Below are 12,825 nucleotides of genomic sequence, written 5' to 3'. Positions count from 1 at the left end.
ACTGCTGGCAATCGTCCTTCTGTGAATCCCCTACTCTGGCCTTCCCCATTGACAGCTATGCCTGTACAACTTGCAGTCTTGAACAAGTCCCACAAGCCCATTCTCATCTGGTGTTCCTCTTGATTGGACCCTTGTTACTTACCTCTGTACCCATGAGAGCCACGGTGACTCCAACCCCCTACAGTCCTCAAAAAAAAGGGAGGAGGGGGAGGAGGGGGGGTGTTCCAAGTTACACAATAATCCGATGCCACACCTGTATGATGCTAAGCCTGAACCAAAACTAAACCAGGAAGCATACACAACACTGCTTTTTCAAAACTGTAATGTTTTAATCTTTCAGAACGAAAGATCTTCACAGTATCAAAAGTGAATAATAATAATAATAATAATAATAATAATTAAAAAACAAAAACCAACAAAGAAAAAAAAACAAAACAATGCCAGCATACACTTGGCCAGTAATGGAATAGTATAAATCTACATTCCAAAGGTTTTAAGATAATGTCTCCTAGTTTAATATAATCAGAGATGTAGAATATGAAAACAATAAGATGTTTTTTCCATCTTAATCCTTCAAAGCAAGAAAAGAACCAAGACAAAAAGGCATTCCTCATGTTCCCAGGTCCAAATTCCCAACATCATAATGTCAAATTCAAATGTTTGATTCTTATTCAGAAAGGGATCAGAATCTTCAAGGATACTTGTACAGATGAGCTGACAAACGTGCAGAGCACTGAAAGGGTTAAGGTGGAAACGTTGTCATGTGTTGTACCATGGCAGCACAAAGCTTTGAACTCCGCACGCAAACAGGGGTTCCAGATACCAAACGTCACGTATGAACACCACGGAGAGAAGGGTACGGAGAACGGAACACTGGTCGTCTGCACTCAGAGCACGCTAATCTATGCCAACTAAATAAGCATCACTGTGGAAGGGCGGCCAAATGGCAGTTTGCCGCCGAAACGCGCTGTAGCCGCGCCCTGCACCCGCACGGGGTACCTTGGCCCTGCCCTTCGCCCGCACAAGGCGCTGTGGGAAGGACTACATCGGAGGCGGGGCTTGAGCTGCAGAACAGAGTACTTCAGACAGTCAGTGCTGCCCTGTACACAGTACATGCCAGCGTCTCTGAGTAACTGCTGTTCCAGGATCAGAGCAAGCTAGTGAGAACAAATTGAACACTTGTCAGTTTGGAGCATGATGCAGGGAGGAATGCGGTTAATCTGTCCTCTCGTAAGGGTATTCATTCATATAAGTGTGTTGTTAGAAACAGCACACGCCGTATGACTCTTGGGATACTTTAGTGTTGTGTGTTTCTTCACCTTTTTGCTTTCCGGGCTTTTTTCTCCTCCTTGGAAATGTCCAAGTTTAGAAAATGTAACCAACTGTTTGAGCATTTAAAAAAACATGGGCAAGGACCTGCTCAGTCCCATACTGCAACCATATTTAGATAAATAATTAAAATACCCCAGAGCACATATTTATCATGCGTGTCTGAGTAACTACTGTTCCAGGATCAGACCATAATCATGTATCCAATAAGTTATAAAAATAACCCAGAACAGATCGCTCATTATTTGTCAATTGTTTTAAAAAAGTGAACAATTTATCTTGACGTGCATTTGAGTTTAGGTGGAATTCTGTTGCCTTAATAAAAATCATAATCCAGCAACTTAATTTAAGAAAAAGGGGAAGAAAAAAAATGTCAGTATCTGCGCAGAATTAATTATATCCATTGAAACAAAAGTCAAATGTCCATGAACTGAAAGAAAAGTACCTTCTGGAAAATGCATAACTGTTATTAAAAACACGGTGGGTGGACAGGTCAGAGTGTGCTGTAGTTCTGATTGAATTTTTTTTTTTATTGTAAAATAACTGTTTACATACTACAAATAAAGCAAAGAAATGCGGAAGAAGAGTGGTAACCAAAGTGCAATTTGGCAGACCACTCCAACGCATCTGAGTGAAGAAGGACCAAAGGCAAGTTTGGGTGTGATCCCGCATTACCAACAGGTACAAGATAACTGCTCTGATAGAGGATTCAGTAGACCGATGTGCCTTGGCTTACAGACAACGAGGATGGCGACAGAGGGTGACCTCGAGCCAATCAAGTGTTGAGGACAGAGGACGCAGACCAATCAAGTGTTTAACGCAGTGTCTGTGTCAATAGTGTGCGGAGGCACAGTCTTGTTGGGAAGTTGGGGTGTCTTGTTTACCATCATCTGTGTTACTGTGCTGCATTTGAGGGCATCTTTTTCAGGCTGAAGTTGGACCAGTTCACGGCTACTTTCTGTCGAGTCTGTTTGGCTGAATCGAGGCAAAACCTGGAGGAAGCAAGATCTGTGTCAGCAACTGGAATGTTACCCAAAGCATGAGATAAAACAGCAATTAATAATTCATTACGTTGTATCGCCCCGTATTGACAGACCTCTTAAAGTGTTCAACCTCACGGTCAATCTCATCCATCTCCGTTGGATCAAGGTCTTTGGGGAGAAACACATCATCTAACGAGGCAAAGAAAAACCACACATGTAAACACCCAGACATGGTTCAGATACTATAAAACACAGACTGAGAGTCGATGAACTTCTTTATCTGCTAAGCAAAGCTATGGTCAGCTAGAGACAGCTTCTTGTTTTCCCTGCCACAGCACACCCGATTTAACCCAGCTCTTTAGGTTCCGAGTCTGACCCTTTTTCAGTTTACTGCTGGTTAATATCTTAATATAATATAGTCGTGATGGACCGTGCTGGCGTACCGATAGCACTGCTGGACTTCTCTGTCTTGCTCTTGTTCTTCTTATTTTTGCCCTTGGACTGCTGCTGAGAGTTTGTGTTTGCTGGGGTGCCCGGGCTGTTTTTGCCCTCCGCCTCGTGTTCCGTGCGGCTCCCCCGTGCGTCAGCATCACCCTTCCCCCGGTGTGTGCCGGAAACTGAATGGTGGTTCCCATTGGGGGCGCCGTTGGCAGAGTGCTTGGAGGGCTTGCCGTCCTCCGCCTTCCTGCCGGACAACCGCTGGCTCTCGTTCGGCTGGTTCTGCGGGCCGGCTCGGGTTCCGCCCCGGGCGGGCTTCTCCAGCTCCGCCGGCCTCGCCTCCTGCGTCTTATCCTGGTTTCCGGGCATGGCTTTTGCGGGCCTGGTGAGGGCGGGCTGCTCGTGCGGGGCCTGGTCTAGCTGCTGCCGCTGTTGTTTCTTACCCTTCTTCGTCTTGGCTCCTGCCCCGGTGGTGTTCTTGCCGTCGGCTGCTTCGTCTTTGGGCGCTGTGGGGGCGTGGGCTGGGGCGGGGACGGGGGCAGGCTGGGGCCCATCAGAGCCCGGCGGCGAGCTCCTCTCCGGCGAGCGGACGCGAATGAGCTTGGAAAGACTGGGCGTGGAGTGCAGCCTCTGGACACCCTTGGCTGCCAGGGTGGGGACGGGGGCGGGGCCGGTCGCTGGGCCATCCTCCCCCCAGCCGTTGACGATCTCCAGGTCCCGCTTGAAGTTGCGTAGCGAGAGTGGCGCCAGGTCCAGGTCCACGTGCTGCAGGTCCGAAGAGCCGTTGAGGTGCGACAGCAGGTGGTTGCCCTCTAGCGTGGCCGCCTTCTTGGGGAAGTCGTTGACGTCCAGGTTGAGGTCGTACATGCTGAATGAGGCCCTGATGGAGTCCTTGATGGTGTTCTTGATTTCCTCCAGACGCGACGTCAGGAAGCTGTTGACACGCTCCAGCTCCAGCTGGGGCCACTCCAGCAGACGGCCCGCCTCTCCATCCGGGACCGCCTCCTCCTCCGTGGGTTCTGGCGGGGAGGCTGAGCGTCGCTCACCACAGGCCATCTCAGAAACTCCCTGCAGAGCCCGCTCCTTCTCCTGGAAACATGTATGTAAACAGACGCGCACACAGGTGTATCAGCAAGCATATCCTGCACATGTGGTTACAACTGAACTGAAATACCCATAATTCATTACCAAACAACTAAAAAGGAGTTAATGTGACAGAGACTAAGGAGTGTGGGTCTTCACTGTGACCAAGCTGTATTCCAGCTGCTAATGAAACAGAACTGGAACTTAGACCACTGTCGCCCACAGCAGCTTCTGCTATGCACAGGCATTGTGCTGCATTTGCACTTTCAACAGTACCTTTCGCTTGTTTAAAAAAACAAAACAAAAAAAAACAAAAAAAAAAAACAAAAAAAAAAACTTCAGCCGAACTTCAGGTAAAGAGCCGACATCCGTCTGCAGCAGACGCTAAAGGCCAGTCCATGCATCACACGACAGATATGCATCTGGCCTTTAGTGTCTGCTCCATTTTAATGTTTCAGTACACACTGGCTCTGCGACAGACACATCCTTCAAAATGTGATTCTGTCCACCCTGCTGTTTTGAAATGCTCCGAGATCTTTTTTCTTACCGCTTGTGTTAGTGAAAAGTCCATAGGTATCCATTAAACTCTCTCTCTCTCTCACACACAAACAAACAAACAAACAAACAAACAAAGTCATCGCTCTGACCCAGTAACTTAATGGCTACACAGGCATCAAAGCAGCCCAGCAGCTACTAAAGGGCCAGCAAAAGCATAGTGTGGTTTCAGCAGCAAACAAACATGAATCTGCCGTCTGCGTGGTGGGCTCTACCCCAGCTGTTCAAGTAAGCTGCTGTCGGCGCAGCTCGGCCCGTTTCCTGTCTCATCTCGAGCGAGCTATGGAGAAAGCGGGTTTTTTCCTCTTATTAAAAAAAAAAAAAAACCCTCTGCTTGAACAAAAAGCAATGCATTTAGCAGCTCAACTCCCTCAAGCATTAATTAGTCAATACTGCTTACAAAAAGTACATGTAGTTACTGCATGTAAAAAAATTTAATCTTGTGAGATATACTTTTCACCTATTTGGGATGTAAGGCAACACCCACCATAATTAAATTTCAGAATGTAAGCAAAAATAAATTAATAAATAAACAAAAATAAAATTCCTTAAAAAGCTGCTCTAAAAAGACACAAATGTCCTCCAGGTCCTAACCAGTGTGCCTTTACCGCTCACGGGACAGAACGGAGTCGGAACCAGTGCGGACTGGACGGGCAGCCACTTCGAGCAGGACACCTTCACCTGTGACTGATCTTCACTGCTGCGGTGCTCCGAGATACGCGCAAGCTTTCATCAGGAATGTACAATATACCGCTCTAACGCTCAACACCACAAATCTGGATGAGTGACATTTTGGACACAAAGAAGCCATTGGTGATCCCAGGTGAACCAGGGACCTTATTTTGGAGAAAGAGCGAACCTTCTTCTTCTGCTTGTGGCGAGCCCGCTTGGCCGCCTTTGCGCGGTTTACGGGCTTGGGCTCGGTGCTGTTGATAAAGTCGAGGAGCTCGTCGACGTTGCGGTGGTCCACAGCGCCTGGCGCGGCCGGGTCTAGCTCCTGCCTCTGGGGGAGCTCCTCTTTCCTGCGGGTCAGCCTGGAGCGGAGCTTCTCCCGGATCTCGGCGTAGTTCCGGCTGGTGGGCGCTGCAGGGGGCTGGGGGTGAGGGCAGATACATAGAGGCACATAAGGAGGAGGACTGCACCGTCATCGCAACATTAGCCAGTACAATACAGATATGAGTCATTTCAAGGCATTTCAATACATTTCAAGGCATACCTCAATTATAATGACATGATATTTCTCCATGTCATGAAAAACTAAAAAATGCATGAACAATATTACAGTAAGGAATTTCAATACTGGCTAAAGGAACTTCACCCACAAAACAATAATGCAGCTAAGAGCTTGGGTTTGTTGGCGTAATGCTAACCCTAGCCTTCTTATTTCTATTCACCAATATTTTCAGAGTTTTCAGAGAAATAGCACTGCCGGAAATGGGCAGGAAGCCCTTACAAAACTCGATCTACCAGAAATCAGTATAAAGGTCGGTTCAGATGGTTCGTAATATGCGAAGACAAAACAGATTCTATACATCACAGAGCCAGGAGCGCTTAAAAAACCTGCATCATCAAAGTGAGAGTTGGTATTTACAGGCCTCTTTGGAGTTCCCTGCCTACAAACGACTAAAAAACAGAAAACTGATCTTCAACATGGCATTAAAAAGGTGCACCCAGTCTACATGTTATTTGACTTAAATGCGGTTTTAAACTCATCAGGCAGCGTCTGGGAAGGAAAGGTCACCAAGGCGGTATGGCCCAAAGCACACGAGCGGTATGAGATCAGAGTGCTTGGACGAGCGCAGCACCGCGACAGTGTCTGAAACTGGAGAGCACGGCTTTTCAGAAAGCGGAGTTGTCAGTGTCAGCGTGCTCTCTTGCTACAAGATCGCTCTGTTAACACTTCATCCCGCCACCGTGATGCAATAACAGCCCCTAATACTATTATACAGTAGCAATTTTGCCCTGTTAAATTTGCCTGTGACTTTTTAAAGAACATCTCAGCTAAACCATCTTTACATCCTTGTAATTATCACAAGATTAGTTGCTCTATAATCAGGAATTAAAATCTGACAACACACCAATAAGAAAACTTCTCTACAAGGAGGCGATCCTCCCTACCACTCAGTAATTTGTACATGTACATAGCATGAAGTGGGGGTGGGGGTGGTGTTAAATACACGGTGAGAAAAGTACACCCCACCAAGTGGGTTTTTTTTTTTTTTTTGAAAACCGGCAAAACTATTATACAGAGGCCCGAAATATGTATACTATTAAAACTAAAAGAGCCTATTTTGATTAATGTACTGACTTTAAAAAAGAATCAGTTAGTTGCAGCACATTTTTCTAAGTCAAAACACATATTACTGTCCATTATCTACACTGTAGCAGTGTGCATGAGCGCGGCCAAGTTACCGCGTTATGTCCGAAGAATTCGCAGTAGCAGCAGTCGCAGTATTTCCCGTCGCGTTGGTTGGTGGAGGAGGAAGCGCATGAGCTGCGCTCCGAGCTGCTGTCCTCATCCTCACCTTCGTCCTGCTCACATGCCCCCTGCTGGCAGGCTGAGCCATTTGCCAGCTTGTGCCCTTTACATGCTTGGTCCCTGAAGGTGTGTAAACGCCACACACACACACACACACACACACACACACACACACACACACACACCTACCTCAATCTCTGCACTTAAGTTGCAGAAACCACAGGAACATTATACGTTCATAACAACTGCTCCTGCCCAGGGACTAAAATTAACACAGTTCAATAACTGAAAACAGGCAAAAAATTGGGTTTGGTGGAAAAATACTTGGTCACTTGCCAGGGGTTGATAGCTTAACTTCTTTGGGAACTTTAACACAATATGTAACAATCAAGTGGTCCATAAAAAAATGTATTCATTAAAAAAAAAAAAAATCAGACAGTAATAATGTTGTGTCACTTTGCTAGCTATTGGCTAAAAAGTTCATTTTTGACTGCATTTGTACTAATGTCACTCAACACACCAGTCTTAAGCCAAGCATGAAAACAGCTCTACACACTACTGCTGAGTTTGAAAGCTGAATTAAAGCCACAGTAAGAACACGTTGGCTAAACTGTCTTGAAAGCAGTCACTAAAATAGAAATGTCTTTGTGATCATCTTGGGCTCTGTAATCAGCAACTAAAAATTTCAATCCCAGCTTCTCTAGGAGAAGGAGGACCTCCCACTCACTACACCTTGGGCTTACAACCTACCGGCAGGTGGTGGCAGTTAGATGGGTGGTGGCAGAAGTGGCGGAGGCAGCCCCCACGCTGCTCCCATTATGCCCGTTGCACGGGTGAGTGCAACCCATCAGCGAGGCGCCCAGCTTGCTGTGCTGGGGACCAGCGGCGGGCGGGCTGTGGGCGTTCTTACAGGCACCGGGCTTGTGCAGGGGGCCCGGGCCATCGGCCGGGCCCGAGTGCTTGGCGGCGGGGGCGGGGCCGGGGGCGGGACCCGATGGCGAGTGCAGGCCCGGCGCCAGAGCGGAGAACGGCGAGTGCAGGGGCACGGCGGCATGGCTGTGATGGCCGGGGGCAGGCTTGACGGGAGGCAGCAGGGCGGGGCTCTGGGAGGAGAGGCCCGTGGGGCTGTTGGGAGGCACCGAGAGGTCCGCCGGCTGGTGGTGCTCGCCTGGGTGGAACGCCTCGCCTGGGGGATGGCGGGAGGTGTGAGCGTCACTTCTGCAGCTCCGCAGGGGAGCCTTTCTGGATTCGTTACCGTTTCAGCTTGATTATAAAGAAACTACGTTTTTTTTCCTCCCTATTAACCTTCAAGAACAAATAGAATTATTCTACAACACTTCTAATCATCCATCCATAAAATGCCTGTTCATGGATTATTCTGTGCTGTGCGCTAACTATAAGCATTTTGCATTTTGACGTCGCGTGGTCTGTACCCGGAGGAGTGGGTCGTCGGCACATGGTTTTGAAGTGCTTGGGTGTGGTCTTGCAGAGGTCAGAGGTGGAGAGGGGCGTGGTGCTGGGCGTAGTGCCTAGGCCGGGCGACGGTGTCGCGTGACTGTATGGACACACTTTGATCCCGGACGCCTCGTGGGAGGAACGTTTGTCGTGGCAGGTTGGTCCCGCTGTCCCGCCGGCTATAAGAGTGAGGAACGTGGTCAGTGCCGTGAGGAACACTGAATAGCTGCAGTGCAAACTTCCACTACGTGCAGGCAAAAGACCAACACAAACTAGAATGGCCAAGAATAGAATAGGAAACACTAAAAGAGTCTTACATTAAAGATCTTCACAAGGGCTCAAACACAGGGCTTCAAACAGCAAAGAAACAAGCGAGAGAGAGAGAGAGAGGGAGGTGGGGAGGAGGCAGGTCAGACCTTGCTGTGAGTGAGAGGCCATGCTGTGGGTGCAGTGTGCTCCTGTGTTCGTGTGAGCAGAATTCCAGAGGCCCGAGAGCTTTCGGGCCGACAGGAAGGAGCTTGGGTCCCAGTCCACCGAGCTCTGCTCTGGGTAACCATTCCCACAGCTCTGGGACTTGCACGAGGACGAGTGGGTCAACGGCACCTGCAAAACACATGCGCGCACGCACACATGCACCCACACACACTGAAAAGCTGGACACTTATCATACTATGATTAAAATAACTCTCCTAACTGCTTGACGCAGACGTATTCCATACAAGTTTTTCACTGAGGTAAGGACTATATTCCTGCCTTTTCTTAAAGTGGAGCACTGCGATATTGGTGCAAAGTCCTCACCCTGAACGGGAGGTAGCAGAGCTAACGCAGTTAGCATAACAGAGGTTCTGATGAGAACAGACGAGAGAATCAAGACGAAAAAGCCAAGCAACTGACTGACCTGAGCATATTCCAGCTTACCGCGTTGGCTATGGCAAACGGATGTTTGGCCTTTCCTGCTGAAAAGGTTTATGGGTAAATATTCAGCAGGTTCAAGAAGAGAGCTACGGCCATTGTCTGCCCAGGTCCACCTAGCAAAATATCTATCCATTATCACGTTTGCTGGCGCCACTTTAAGTAGGTCTGTGGCACAATTTTTCTCTAACGATATACACACACACACACACTGTGTGTGTGTGTATGTATGTGTGTGTGTGTGTGTGTGTGTGTATATATGTGTGCGTGTCTGTGTGTTTTCATGTGTGGGTACGAGTGTGGGTGTGTGGAAATCCAGGACAGTGCATAAACTCTTATGGAGTTTTTCTCCAAAAGTGGCAGAGCACAGAGGGATTAGGGGCTGAAAGACTAGAACACAACAAATGAATAAAGCAGCAAAGAAGGGAGGAGACAGTCCCCATAATCCCATGTGTCAATCTCCAGGTGGACATGCTCCCTCAAACTCAGCACCCAACACCAAGGATCAGAGTGGATTATTGGAGCTTCTGCTGTTTGACACAGGCACGCTTACTGTCTATACGCCTGGATCTGTCTTAAAATCATTTGGGCAAAATGATCAGCTGCAATTGCCTGGTGCAAAAAAACCCAAAACCCAACAACAACAAAAAACAAACATCTACACGGTGTGTGACTTTCTGTGCCAAAAGCTTTTGGTAGCAGAAGAACGCAAGTGGGAGGAACACCAGGTGGGAGGCGCACGCAGCACTTCCAGGCAGCAGGTAGAGCAGCACACCTAAGGGGCGCTGTCGATCCTGTTGCGCGATGCGCCTTCACTCGTTTGCTTTAACCAACTTTTGGCCATTCAAAGCGGTAACGGACCCGCACGGACGCAGCGAGGAAAGCAGCGTGTTCTGCGCGAATGCGCCGCTCTCCCGTGGTCTCTGCTCAAACGACGCTCCCAGCAGCATGCGGCGACACGGCGCCTGCGTTCTTACCCTACACTGAGTTGCAGCAAGTTCTTGGGTTTTTGGATGCAGTTGTGCTCGACATTTACCTTCGCCGCGTGCATTAAAAAGAAAACCACTGAACCCTAACCCTTTCTTTTGGTCCCCCAGGATCTGGTCTTTAACGGGTACCACACCTCCACCCTTCCGTGGTGACAGACAGCACGTCTTTGGAGAACGTGCCGACAGCGCTGGTGCTGCGTGTGCCTTCAGGATTCATTAACACACTAACAGGAGGCACTGGTGTTCCCTGCAGGGCTGCAGAATCCCATGTTCTCTGCTCTGCCTAATGACCGCTGCACTGTGGGAAATGGAGTTTTAGGCTCGGCCACGTCAGTCGCCTCAGACTAATGGGACAGTCGCTGACTAGACTTTGGGGTTCAAGAGAGCAGCTCAACCACGCGCAGCAGTGTTATACCAACACAATTATACAGTAATATCCGCTTTCAAGGTAATTTACATTTACGGCATTTAGCAGACGCGCTTATCCAGAGTGACTTACAAAATGCTGTCATTTACTCATAGAATCCATCCTAGCCAGTACAGCAAGTCAGAGTCCAATATAGCAATGAACTAGAATACTGTTGAAATACCTTAATGCCATTCATATGCAGGTATTCACAGTATGACAAGCGATTTGGTAAATACCATGGTATTACTGCAAACTGCAACTTCACTAACACTCCCTGAAACTCAGACTAAAGAGTGTTAAAGAGTGGACCAGTTTGGGACTTTCACCAGAGAATAAGGGACAGATGCTCATCATATCTCAGCACTTTTACACTGGGCTCTTGAAAGCATGCAGTCTCACCAAAGCTACATATCCGCAATCAGTGTGGCCATATGAACGAGGACACGCTGCCCGAAACATGCAGCGGTGCAGTCTGGGAAATAAAGCCAGTGTCTCGTGTCTTATTCTGGGATGCTGTCCCCGAGCCAGCGCCTCTGCTACTTACCGGAGCGCACTGTTCCTGCGCTGTCCTCCTCTCCTCTTCCTCCACGCTCTTGCGGCAGCTCTGGCAGATCCAGAGCGGCACCTCGCTCAGCAGCGACTGCGGCAGCATGGCCTCGCCCGGCTTGCGGCCAGGCACCTCCCGCAACAGTGCCTGGGACAGGCCCGGCACGGCGTCCGCCAGCTTGGGGGCATGGGCGGGGAGCCCGTTCGCCAGGCCCGCCCCCCAGTCCTTAAACTCCCGGTGACACAGCAGACAGCATGTGTGCATGGCCTGCAGGAGGGAAGGAGGAGTGTGGTCAGTGCATGGTTCCCACGGTGATTCTCTATGTGGTTCTCACTGTGAGTGCTGCAGGAATTTCTCCTCGAAGACCTCTGATTTAACGCATGGCGAATTGGATTAGTTGTGCTGGAGTACAGATACCACTGCACTGTACCGCACACAGTTATTCCAGCATTGGATCTCGAGTGTGATAATCAAATGGCTTGACACGAGTTATATTAGGACCAACCAGAAAAGTTCGAGCGCGATAATGCGAAACGCACTGCGAACGTACACCACCAGCTGCCTCACACAAGTGTTTACACACAAGGAAACTGAACACCAGAGCAGCGGTAGTGAGATGCAGCATAGACAGTCCCGCGGAGATCATCTTCCCAGTTTTAGCTACTGAAGAAGTCCCATAAACTAGAACGCGATATTTGCACGACCACCAGTGCGGTTATGTCCAGCGCAGTAACTTTCACAGCTCGACTGCTTATTTACACGTCTCTTGTCACGATACGCGGGGCTGATGTTAGCGCAGAGGTATGTTAGCGTGACAGCTAGTGCATTTGAACGCAATCGAGACGCCGTATCGCTACAACACATGGACACAACGCAGCTAGCGTAACTGAAAGTACAGGCGAGATCGCTCGCAATAACACTCGGTTTCGGGGAAACAGCGCAACCCTTTAACTAGCTGTCTGGGGAATAACCACTAATTTTAGTGATCGGCTGGTCAGAAGTAATTTAGTAGCGAGCTAGTTTTAGACGAAGGACATAGCTTCGAGTTACCTTGCACGCAAGGCCAGTGATGTGCAAAAGCACCTGAACACAGGGCTAACCTGTGTAGCCAAGTAGTGAAATAACAAGCGCTAGATTGCCGGACATGGTTTAGCTGTGTGCAATATTTTATTTATTTATTGTGAGTAGCTGGTAAGCAAGGTGCTCCACCCGACCGTACTAAGAACTGCCAGCTAGCCAGCTACGTTAGCCGGGAGTGAAAACTACAAACGAATGCTCCCATTTTTTGCCTTTAAAAACCCGTTCAGTTACGGAATGAAGTCAGCGCACAGCGAGCCTAGAAAATGCACGCGCAAAAAAAATAAGCGAGGGCAAACGATCAAGCGAAGATATTTGGGTTAGCCCCGCTAGCTGGTCGGCTAGCTACCTGGTTCGTCCTGGCCAGCCTCTCCAGTCCTGCATCCCCGCCGCCAACCGCATCGCCGGGAGAGACGGGGCTCTTCGACACGCTCTGCTGTCCAGCTCCCAGATCCTTCTGCCCGACCCCTGACTGCTTGCTCTTCTTTCTAGCCATCGCGCCGATCTCGTCGATGCGTCCCGGCCCAGTTTGCGATAGTTTGCAGGTTCGGTAGAAAGAGTTTCGGGGT

General features: G+C 49.0%; 1 protein-coding gene across 1 annotated transcript; it reads right to left on the bottom strand.

The window, feature by feature from the left end:
- Window positions 1-305: 305 nt before the first annotated feature.
- fam193b (family with sequence similarity 193 member B) lies at window positions 306-12,761 on the bottom strand. Its single transcript, XM_027027052.3, has 10 exons — window positions 12,606-12,761; window positions 11,177-11,446; window positions 8,739-8,925; window positions 8,301-8,501; window positions 7,618-8,053; window positions 6,801-6,987; window positions 5,248-5,481; window positions 2,756-3,839; window positions 2,426-2,501; window positions 306-2,321 (listed from the first exon to the last, which is right to left on the bottom strand). Exons 1-10 carry the CDS (start codon window positions 12,750-12,752, stop codon window positions 2,225-2,227), a joined length of 2,919 nt encoding a protein of 972 aa, XP_026882853.2. The 5' UTR covers window positions 12,753-12,761; the 3' UTR covers window positions 306-2,224.
- Window positions 12,762-12,825: the final 64 nt, after the last annotated feature.

Source organism: Electrophorus electricus, chromosome 3 (genome assembly GCF_041902795.1).
Source record: "Electrophorus electricus isolate QZ-2024a chromosome 3, ASM4190279v1, whole genome shotgun sequence".
NCBI lineage: Eukaryota > Metazoa > Chordata > Actinopteri > Gymnotiformes > Gymnotidae > Electrophorus > Electrophorus electricus.
Note: the sequence above shows the minus strand (reverse complement) of the source record. Positions and strands in the feature narration are given on the sequence as shown.

Coding starts and splice junctions, on each gene's coding strand:
- fam193b (XM_027027052.3), bottom strand. CDS start 12,752: ATGGCTAGAAAGAAGAGCAAGCAGTCAGGGGTCGGGCAGAAGGATCTG. Junction 11,447..12,605: donor GGCTGGCCAGGACGAACCAG/GTAGCTAGCCGA, acceptor TCCCTCCTGCAG/GCCATGCACACATGCTGTCT. Junction 2,502..2,755: donor GAAGTCCAGCAGTGCTATCG/GTACGCCAGCAC, acceptor TTGCCTCGTTAG/ATGATGTGTTTCTCCCCAAA.